Here is an 11,747-nt window from a genome sequence, read left to right on the forward strand (position 1 = left end):
TTTAAAAAAAAAAAACCCCACACCGTATGCCTGGGTACCAGATGAAAGACAATCAGCGGAGCATGAAAACGACTTAATTAATGTAAATCGCTTTTGATGAAACACGTTTCCATTATTTGCCTTGTGTTGCAATGGCTTCCACCCAACTGTAACCCAACCATGCCAAGTGTGATTACTGACATATTGTAATTGCGCAAAAAAAAAAAAAAAACCCCAGTCGCGTTGCAGCTCTCAAACTTTCGCGGAGAGGAGGATGCTCCTCCAGCTGTGAGCCTCTCTCCTTCAGGTGCAAATCAGAGCAAACTAAGTGGGTAGAGCCCATTACAGCTTCTCCGGCACTGTTCAGACAGACACTGGACACGGCACAGTTCTGCCACGCCACAGCCTGCACTCGCTGCATCAGTCTTAGTCATTAAGTTCTTTTGAAAATGTGGACACAGGCCCAGTGGCCAGGAAAAATTAATCTGCAGCATAAATGGGCAGGAACCAATGAGAGATGAGCACAAACAGTGTGGCTCGTGGAACCTTAAAGAATGCGCCTCGTGTTCTCCACAAGCGTCGTTCAGGGTTACACGCAAGTGATGACAACTTCCATTTGGGCTTCCTAAAACTATGGATTTACTTTATGTGTAAATTCAATGTATATTTATTTACAGGTAAGAATTACAGGTAAATTCAATTCAAATTACATAAAATACTGGAAGCTAATGCTAATAAGACATTTTTATTGCTAAGGTTAAATTCATCACTTTCTCTTCTTGTGTAATATAACCATTCTATGAACCTATTCCTTAAATAACCCAGGGATTAGCTTTTTGAAAAAAGAAACCCAGAAAAAAAACACTTCAGGGAAAGTGTCGCCTGCATGCTCAAAATGGAAAAAGCATATATCAGATTAAATAATTAATTTCAAATCGAATACAAATCTGATGCACAGACGCAAAGCAGTTGGCTTGTTTCCGATGATGAAGACATCATTCCTTACTTTGTCTCATCCACCCTCAAAGGAGGGAACCAGCGCACATCCATCGCCGCTGTCCCTTAAACAGTCGTTTTTTTTACACACAAACTCAATAAAGCGCTCTGCTGAAAGCGTTGACAATGAAATGTGGAATTATTTTCCCCCAGCGCGATTCTCAAGGTGATACCCGTGACATTGGGAGCAGCAGACAGCCTTCCCAGGCCAGACTAGCCGCACCACATTTTAAACAGCCTGCGCGACGCGACGCGGGCGCGCTAACGCTTAAACCAACATCGCCGCTATCGCAGTTTAAACTCGCGTTTCACCTCCGCGGGAATCGTCAGACCGCGAGTCAGAGCCAGACGAACGCAGATATAAACGGGACTAATCAAACCTAAAGTGTAATGATTGATTAATGTACGCGTGCTTTCCTTAAAACAAAAGGCACAGGTGGGTGCTCAGCGCAAGATGCATTGTTCGAATGATTGACCACTGCGTGTAACAACAGCTGGATCAATAGCACATATAGTAAGTAAACTCAAGGGAAATGGATATACATGGATTAGGTCCTGTCCAATCCAGTCTCATAAGTCAGAACTGCCAACCCCCCTTTTTGATTTTTTCGTCATTTTACAGATGAATATCGGGATGAATTTGATCCCTTTAAGAGAAGAGCAATCTAGTCTGGCACATGGTTGCAATCGCCTGTAAGTGAAGAGATCCTCCATACCCATGATTATTAATTCTGCCTGTTTTCTACTCACTTAATAGTTTGGCTGAAGCTATAGCAGTAGAATAAAACTCCTGGGCAGGGATTGTGAGTGGAACAACTGTGGCTCAATGAAAGAGTTGACAGAGGGATCTCATTAATGACTACCTCCCATCTGTCCAACTCCGCTCTTTATTCTTTTTATTTTTTTTCCAAGTTTAGTGAAATGTGTAGCGTATCCAAAAATGAAGGCAAGGTCAAATTACTGAACATCTTGGTTAAGAAAAAAAAAAACAAACAAAATCTTATTCGGTACTAATGACATCACTTCTGCTCTAGCAATTAAATTCAGATCGACGAATATATGAAAATTAGTAAAAACCTAGAAAAAAACTAAATTGGAATACATGCCCCAAAAGTTCCAAGTATTAAATTCCAGCTGGGGACTAAAGTTTAAATTATCACAAATATTTATCTTTCTAATTCCCTATAAAAAGGTCTGTGGTATCGGAGGTGAAAAAGGTTTTTGAATTATGAGGCTTGAATTCTTCATAATAAATCTTCAAATGGCCACCTCAGGTCAGTTATTTTTTAAGGCGTGTCTTCAGTTTGTCTGAGGCAATCTTCGCTTGCTTGCGCACCTCCCACCAAATTAGAAAACACCGAACATGTTTCACTGCTTGTTTGCGCCACAAAAACAATTTCCTTATGCTAATGTTTCTACAACATGAATTTCCTACAGGCAATGCTTACCTCCTTTATTTTTATTGTCCAAGTGCTCAGTGGCTCAAAAGCCAAAGCTGTGCATCATGTGCAGGTGGGCCTGGGGAACCCAGCGTCATAAAATCCAGACTACTCTGTCTGCCCAGCTGCAATTATAGACAGCATTATGCAAAAATATGCATAGTAATGGCGTACCATTAATTTATCTACTAAAAACACTACATTCACCTGAAGTGCGCCATTTCAATCACACCCAGCTGCTTCTATGCTTTCATCCATGTAGCGCGCGCACGTACACGCACACACACACACACACACACACACAAACAAGCACCCACCCACACACAGACACAGACACACACACACACACACACAAACATGCACACGCACACATGCACACACAAAAACGAGGGTGGCAGGTTCGATTCAGATTTTTTAAATATGATAAAACATAATAAATAAACATAAAATATAGGCTAATTCACACACTTCCCTTGTTATGATCACTGGCCGTTTGTTATAGGTGACCAAACCCGCTCACTGTCACAGCCATGAGAGCCAGCCCGACCACGGACACAGGACAGCCCAGTGTCAATACTGCTGGCAGTATCTGCTGACCTGGCACTACTATGTGCAAAGGGGATTAACAGAATGTATGTATGATCAGTCTCCCTGTGCTCATGTCAATGGAGCGCGGGGGACATAGGCTCTTTGTAGACCCCCTGTCAGCTCACAGAGAATCAAACCTACCCCCCCACACCAAAAAAAGTCCACTGATGATAATTAAGCGGACACTGGTGTTGTATGATGCATTGACCATATTGGCGAGATGCCAAACAAACCCCCCCCACAGCCCTCTCTGACATAGTCATGTAGATGATATGCATCCCCCCCCCCCCACCACATCTACAACCATCAAGATACATCTCACATTAATGAGAAAAACAAAAAAGCTAAAGGGGATTCAGATCGCACCACCGACACACCTTATTAGACGATTCGTCCCTGTCCCCCTTCGCTTTCAGAAATGAATCTGAATGTTAAAACCGACGGACGCCATCTTTGAAACACCTCTACGGGCAGGCAATTGATGGAATAGTTACGACCCAGCGCAGCAGTCCCCCGCTTTCATGATGCATGGATCTGCAGCCATTGTTGATCATTTCTTTCCTTTTCTCTCCCCCCTTCCGTTTCTTCTACGGGGGGGGGGGGGGGGACGCTACATCTTTGAAATTAATTAGCAGCCCACGCCTTATTGAGTAAGTCACGGCGTTTAAGTGAAACTGATGAAATATTGGTAAGCAGCGAGGACCGCGGTATAAGTATGTGAAGGGGTCAAAGGTTAATCCCTATTGATTTTCCCAGTCTGCATACAGCACCGCTGGGAGAGGCCGGTTCTGTTGGCAATCAGCTAGCACAAATACATTATAAATCTTACTGTCCACATCCACTGATCACTGTCGCTTTCTCCCTACGCCGAAGGCCATTAGGAGAGGAGAGCAAATCCTCTGGCAAGCAGCCACCTCTGGAGCGGCTAACCGAACAAGGGAAGACACTCCAAATCATAGGGACCTGGAACCAGGAGGACTGGGGTGGGGATGGGGACGGGGGGGGTAACTGAACTGTCAGCTACAGGAGACCAAAGATCCAGGACTGCTCAAAACTACAACCCAGATGCATCTACGCCTTTCGGTTATTCCTCATTTGTGTGTTCAGGGCGTTCGTTCGTTCGTTCAAAGGCACCCTCTGTCTGTAGTAACGCTCACACCGAAACAATGACCACTCCAAGGCCAACGTGAAGCTATTGAGGAGCAATCAGCATGCGAATGGGTCCCGGCACGCTACAGAGAAGCCTGCTCTCAGTGAGCAGCTCTGCGCTACACTCCTCCGCGCTGCCATTGAAATGTTCTTGAGGAAGAGATTCAATACGGACACTCCATGTCACTACTCTCCGACCGATGCAGGCTTCTAAACAAGCGAATTGCTAATCAATTCTCAGCAATCAGGAGATCAATCGCACATTATATTATTGGCCTAATTTTGTCGGATAATATCTAATCAACAATTATTCCCTCTCAATACTCTACTAATGCATTTAGGTGGTATTTAATGAGGCGCACAGACAAAGCGGACGGCTTCATTCTCGGGTTGTGCCCTCTTGTTATGCCTTCTCCTCATTGGAATCACCCAGCTCCAGACAATCACTGCAAATGAAATGGAGGACGGTCAGAGGGGACATCTATCATGGTGTCCGCATAACCCAGCCACAAAAAAAAAAAACCCAATAGTCAAAATCCGCTTGGCACATTCACAAAACCAGATGTACTAATTGACAGATTACGTTGGGACCGTCGGATCCGCGCGTGGGATCGACAGCTCTCGCGTGATGAATGCGAAACGTGAGCTGATTAAGCTAGCGAGGCAGTCAATATTCTCATTCGGTTAAAATAATACAATCGCAACGACCCCTCGACCACTTTCAGCAGTTATTAACATCTCATATTTGCCATGGAATGAACGGTAGTTTATTTACTAATATTATGTTTAATTGATTCCCATCCGTTTTGGGAAAGGGTAGGCAAGGCATTCTCACTTTTAATAGTAATTGCATGGCGCATTTTGAAGAGTGGTTATAAAGCAATATAAAAAAACGTAAAATGATTTAATATTTACTCTCAATGACTAATAAAAAAACATCTTAAAGCAAGGAGAAAAAAGCATTAAAAAATAATTGCGTGTGAGTGAGTGTGTGTGTGCGTATGTGTGTATGGGTGTGTGTGTGCGTGTGTGTGTATGTGTCCTCTCACAGAAAATATTTTCCCCAACAATTACTTTATGCAAAATGCTCTAACCAGAATAAGCTAAAGCAAAAATAATTTAGCAAATGAATTTTATTATTTTTCTGCCTCTATTTCTCTCTCTCTTCCTGGCTAATCCTATCATGCAGGCAATAAGTGTATGCACCATGAACACATTTAATTTTCCCAGTTAGTTTTCAGCAAGCCCAGAGGTGAGGTTTAATAAGGATCAATGGCACTTTATCTAGGACAGGACCCACTTCACAGCATGCAAATTAAACACCAACACTTAAAAAAAAGAAATGGATTTAATTAAAAAATGTAGAACCACAGGCTCTGGAAATTCAATTAAAGGATTTATGCAAAGGTTCGCTAGCTTTTTTGTGTTGCAGTTACTGCTTATATAATGAGCTTTTCATATTAAAAATCAATAGGTAATCTGGAGTAGAAGATCGCCCTCTTATATACATTTTTGAAATCAATTTGAAAAATAGTCCATCAGCCCTGGTGTCACCACGTTGAGAGCTGGTGGAGCCGGCCGTGTGCTGAGGCGAAGGTTCGATGGCATCTCTTCAGAGAGCAGGGCCGGGTGGGGGTTATGGGTGGGGGCTACTGGTGGGGAAAGATGGAGCGGGTGGGGGCCACACTGCCACAGTAAGGTCTGGCACTAAGCATTTCGGTCTGAGCATTAGCAATGGAGGACAGCCGCTTCCACAAATGACAGCCCTGCGTCAATGTGAACACCCCCTCCACGCACAGAAACACGCATGTGCACGTGCACGCACAGGCATGCACGCACGCGCACACACTCACACAGGCCTACATCCAGATATTTGTGTCTGCCTGGATTTTGTCAGCTTTTAAAGAGGAAATAACAGACTGTTGCAGGAAATTTCAGGTTCTGGGGTGACCAAATTACAAATGTTAAAGGGCCACTTTAGTCAAAATCAATTGTTTGATAAGTTGTATAACATCATCATGATTGTACTGTGGAGTTATTCCACCAAACCTCTCTGCACAAGTCACACAGAGAAACTGGGCATATATATATTCTGTACGTCACCAATAGACCCATAATATTTTTGATATAGTGATCATTGTTTTTATCATCATTATGGACGCTAACAATTCACAAACCGCAAGCGCCCAGAGCGAAAGCATCATCAGAGTGAAAGTGTCAATCACATTCAGCATGTCAGCATCGATTCGCACGCAGACGGTTACGCTTCCCCTTCGACAGACGCCTGCGCGCCGCTGAGAGCGTCTCGATCGAGTCGGGCCGGCGGACCCCCGCGCCGAGCGCGGCCCCGCACGAGAGGCTTCGGCTGCGGTTAAACGGCTAATGACCACGCCGGCATCACAGAGCCGCGCGGGCGGGGGGGGGCGGGGGGGCGTAATCAGAGGTCATTCAGGAAAGGGCAGCGGCGCTGAGAGGCACCGCTTTCATCCCCTTCTTTAAAGGGTGTCCCCTCCTTTCCCATTAGAGGGACGTCTCTAATCTGCGGGACCCCTCTGTCTGAGGAGCGGCGCCCGCAGGACCGCGGCCCTTTCATGCTGGGCGCACCTCTGTGAGCTGCCCCGTGACTGCGCGCGCCTGCAGGTGCGCTGACAGAGAACTGAGACCGCCTCTGAATTAGCACGGCTCAGTGCTCACACTGATCCGGGCCAGTCCCTCAACCAATTAGATGCCACAAGAAGAAAACACCTAAGATGGTGATATGACTCTGTTTTTACCGCTATTATCATTATTTATTTTTATTTTTTTAAATCTGCAATAAAACACTGTGACTTGTTTGAGGGTTCTAAAACATCAATAATGATTGACATATAAAAAGCTATTCTGAAGGAAAATTCTATTGATTTCAAGGCACAACTGCCAAGTCTGGCATCTATCGCAAATGCAAATATGGGTGAATACATCCTGCGTGAATTTTAAAGACTTGGAGGACTCCGAAAGCATTAGCGTATTTAACAAGTTCGCATATCAAAGTCTTTTCCCTTCCTTTCCGAGTGCTTTCTTCTTCCACTGGAACCAGGTTTAACTCCTGACTGCTGAGAGCAGCCCATAGCATTAGCTCTCCATATTAATGAAGCACCGTCGCTAACACCAGAGCAACCACACAGCGCAGAATACCAAAATGAGAGTGAGAAAACAGGATGGAGAGAACGAACCACCTCCAGCAGCTTCGCCCCTGCGGGGATCAAACACCGCTCTTTCCCACTCTCCTATTTTAGATCATCTATTAGCTACAGACTCAGAGAAGCTCGGGAAAGCGAAGTACGCCTTGCGTGCGAAAGTCACCGGAACTGACTGGTACAGCAAGGGTTAACACGGGGACATCAGCAATCTCCTTGTTTCTGTTTGTTTGCGCTGAAGTTGATGAGATTTTTTTTTTTTTGTGTGGGAAATCTCACGAATGCTCTAACTTGTTTATTGGACGATTTGGCACAGTGAGACACTCCGTAGTGATGAGGTTCAAAACGATCAGTAAATCTGAGTGCGAGTGAACCGTTGTGTTGCAATTAGCTACTATTGTCAAGATTTGTTTACAGCTGATTCAAGCATATAAGTAATGTACAAGGTGATTGGCTTATTGTGGGATGGTTAAAAGCAGGTGGTGCACCTGCCCTTGCTGGGATCTAACGGACTGCCGCAAAGTACAGAGACGGCAAGAAATTAAGTCTGAAATTAGGTATTAAGAATTGTTTATGTGAGAGGAAAAAAAAAAACACAAGAAAAATTCTTGATAGAACCACCCTGATTGCAACTGGACCATCTACATGGCAAGTCCTCAGTCTCGACATCCTACTCTACAGCTGAACATTATAACAGGGGTTCAACCATTTGTGATTTTTTAAAATGCTTGTGCCTTCCCGGAGGTTTCGTATTCAGCTGCCTACATGTGAAGTGATAATTGGAAATGAGGTTTCTAATTATTTTACAGAGACACCACGAGCAGCGGTGTAGAAGATGAGGTCTTCTTCAGTCCCAGCTCCCCTGTGTTCTCCGCTCCAGAGGAAGTGGGAGCTGAGAGCCGCTCACCATTAGCCTGCTTTTTAATGAAGATCAAGCTTCCAGGGGTTTCACCTCCTAATGGCTTCCCTCCAGTGGTGCCTGCTAGCTGGGATTGATGTCGAAGCAGCCCCCCCCCCCGATTGAGGCTGACCCCAGCGAGCCCCAATACCCCGCAGGCTGGAGGCAGAGGTAAGACAGGGCAAAGGTGTGGGTGGAGAAATACACCCCCCCGCCCTGCAGTAGCTCCAGGGTGAAAACCCCCTCCCCCTGACACCTGCACCCCCCTTCCCCAACACGACAGATTTACTTCACCCAACACACCTTCCGCTTATTTAATTTCTCCACTTTCCCCATTTAGTGCCTTTTTCACCCCCACTGACCTGGAGAAGGAACACCCACGTGCCTGTGTTTTTAACCACCTTATCACCATGACGTTCCTGAGGTACTCCTTCCACAGAAACACCGTTCTGTTCTACGGACTGACAAATGCTGGAAACAAACGGAAATTAATCTTATAACACACGTGGTGGCATCTTTAGGAATGACTGACTCACTCCCTGCTAAGAAAAAAAATAAATAAATAAAGTGTATAGATTGGCCAAAGAGACGGAATGACAGGTGGGTTGACTCGGGCCAAGGGTTCGCTGTAGGTGCGCGAGGAAGAGCGTGGTGCATGCTGGGAGCTTGTAAGGTGCCTTCCCCGAGGCCGCGGTATCGAGGGGCCTCGACGGCGCGAGAGACAGGCCTGAGGACCGGCTGCCAGACTCTGATTGGCTCGGTATTGATTCGAGCGTTCTCTCAACTGCATCAACGGATCCACAATAAACCATTTACAGAGTTTCCTTGTGCAATGAGGCGCGGACTAAAAAGCACGGGGCCTCTCGGCGAGCTCCGATCGCGTGTGTGTGCGTACGAGCCTGTGTGTGTGTGTGTGTGTGTGTGTGTGTGCGCGTGAGTGTGTGTTTTATTTTAATGAAATGGTATCTCCTCAGACAATAATCCCTGTAATAGGATTGCGCTGGGACACACATGTCAATACAGGCAAATGGGATTGTTGGCTTTTAGGTCCCAAATTCTCTTGCCAGCCTTTTAATATGTAGTACAGCACAAAAAAAAAAAGACTGGGGAGTGATATCACATCAATTTTCCCCCCAACCAGATTAAAAGATTAAAGCCCCTCAAGATTCTCTGAAGTTTAAGTTGATACACGGCCGGACGGGGGATCTTCCTGCGACTGGCAACGAGGTGCTGCGTTGGCAAAAAGTTAAACGTGAAATAAAAAATACAGTAAATATTGTGTCAGTTTATTAAGCTTGGCCTCAAACATTAGCCGCCCCGCTCTGCTTCTTGGCAATCCCTGTGATGCAGCAGTACGTATCAGCTTTAAGAGAGCTCAGTTCGCATCAAAACCTTTTTTCCCGCACATTTTTTATTAACTGCAATATAAACTGTGCAAGCTCCTTCGACTTATCAATCAGCATGTCCATTTCAATGAGTAAAACATTAGCAGGCCGCCGGGTCTCAAAATATATTTAGCATTTCGCTGCCTTTAGGATGTTTATGGCGGCTTTGCAAGACAAAGTGTATTAGGGCCTGGATATGGAGTCTTTGGCAAATTTTCTACCCATATGATCATAATGGAACTCCCTCCATTTTGCCATTCTAATTCTAAGTATGACAGGACGGTACCTTTCATTGTGCTCAAGGCTTTTATGTGTCTTAAAAAGGTCAAGAAAGATCAGCGTTTTCAACGTATACACTAAATCCAAATAAGACGAGAGTGGCTTCGCTTTTCAAAATGGAGGCGACTGTAGCTATTAAAGCATACAGACCAGGGAGATAAAAAGGGAGGCTCTATGGGCTCGGGCCGATGACTTTGTGTCATAATAAATGTACAGTAAGTCCTTAAAAACGCGAGGGAAAGGGAGATCAGAATTACAGGCTGCCTGTAAACTGAAACTGGACAGTCTATTCACATCCTCGGCCCGCTATAAATAGTGCCCTGTGCGCCTCTAATGCTCAGGATTAGAGCGGGGAGGCAGACTGGAGTCATTTCTGCGTCCCCTGCAGACCTCACCCAAGACGCAGAAGCCATTACCAACGTCCTCGGTTCATTCAAAACCAGCTCCATTCATGAAAAAGGAGGTCGGCTCTTGTTGTGAAGCCGATGCATTAAAGGGTCCCTTTCTTGTATCCGGCAAAGCTTTGGTACCTTCACGGGCAACAGTTCCGTTTCAGATGCCGAGATTGTGTGTGTGAAAAATGAGCATGCGTTTGTAAAATGCAAGGTAACTCACTAAAAGAAAAATGAACAACAAATTTAAAGAAAAATGTAATAAAAGGTTTAAAAAAAGATATCATAAGGAATAAATTGCAGGACACTAAAGCTGCTCTTCGGTACATGCTTTAAGCAACAGATTGAATTGTCTTTTATATCTGTTTAGAGTCAAAAACGAATACACTAACCATCATATAAGGCTTTCTTAATTTAGTCTCTAAAAGTAAAAAAAAAACAAAAAAACGGCTCTAAAGGAACCCTATTTTGGCCAAAAATGCAAAAACAAATTCTTTTTTCTGTTTGCTGAGATCTGATTAATATCCAACAGGGACATTTCTAATTGAACACACTTTCCCCCAGCAAGCCCACAGTCCTAAAAATCCTTCGGTCCTACGACGCACTGCATCCAGAGTGTAGACTTACAACACCGCAGCATCCTGGGAAAAAAAATTAGGCCATAAAGCACGGTCGTCGCAAAAAAAAAAAAAAGTATTTTACGAAACGCAACGGCACGGAGAGCCTGGCCCCGCGAGTTTCCTGTGTGACTGAGCGCGCGGGGCTGCAGCTCTAATGTAACGCCAGTCTGTATTAAGATGTTCCCACACCTTTCCAGGCCCTAATCACCAATTATGACTCTATTAGCCCAGCTTGGCAGCTCATTTGCTCCCGCGGCAGCCCGGGGTGGCGGGGCTCCGGACCTCTGCTCCTCCGCGTTCCGCTCCGGCGCGCGCGCCGCCGAGCGCCTGTCACCCGCCGCCGCCGCCGAGCCGCCGAGCCGCCGAGCGCCGCGGCGACGGGGCCTTGTTCCCTCCAATAACAGCGCCTGACCTTACAACCGTTTACCGGGAGAGTACCGGCCCTAATGGCAGCCGGCAGCCGGCAGCGGGGAGCCCCCTTCGCCGAGGCGCCGGCGAAACAGGCGCGGAAAGGGGGGAAAAACGGAGGAGCGGGGCGGGATAAATCTGAGCCGCGCGCGCCAGACACTTCATTAAATCGCAGTTGCTTCGTCTTGTAGGGCGCTAATGGAAACAGAACCCTCGTTAGCCGCCGCGAGAAAGATCCATCACGAGACTAAGAGATGTGCTTCTGTCTCCCCGCTTTCAGGAGAGACCGGTCGGGGGGTGGGGGGGGTGGGGGGGGGGGTGGGATGGGGACCGGGGAAGGTGGTGGTGGGGGGGGCGGGGGCGGGAGATGCATTTAAGTCCCGTCAGGACGCCTCAGAACAGCCTCTCAGCAAGTTACTTAAATGACCTCAATGGTGA

The 11,747-nt window shown here is 46.0% G+C and overlaps 1 protein-coding gene across 2 annotated transcripts in view; it reads right to left on the minus strand.

Moving 5' to 3' along the window:
• The window catches only part of wwox (WW domain containing oxidoreductase), a 306,560-nt gene that overhangs the window by 189,543 nt on the left and 105,270 nt on the right, over positions 1-11,747 (minus strand). The window contains exon 9 of one of the 2 annotated variants that reach the window (XM_064313814.1): positions 3,993-4,597. The exons of the other annotated variant lie outside the window; for it this stretch is intronic. Coding sequence (XP_064169884.1) covers positions 4,595-4,597 — 3 coding nt within the window. The 3' untranslated portion in view covers positions 3,993-4,594. Of the gene's footprint in view, positions 1-3,992; positions 4,598-11,747 lie in introns of those variants that run through there. 2 annotated transcript variants of the gene reach the window in all.

Source organism: Anguilla rostrata, chromosome 16 (genome assembly GCF_018555375.3).
Source record: "Anguilla rostrata isolate EN2019 chromosome 16, ASM1855537v3, whole genome shotgun sequence".
NCBI classification, from domain to species: Eukaryota; Metazoa; Chordata; class Actinopteri; order Anguilliformes; family Anguillidae; genus Anguilla; species Anguilla rostrata.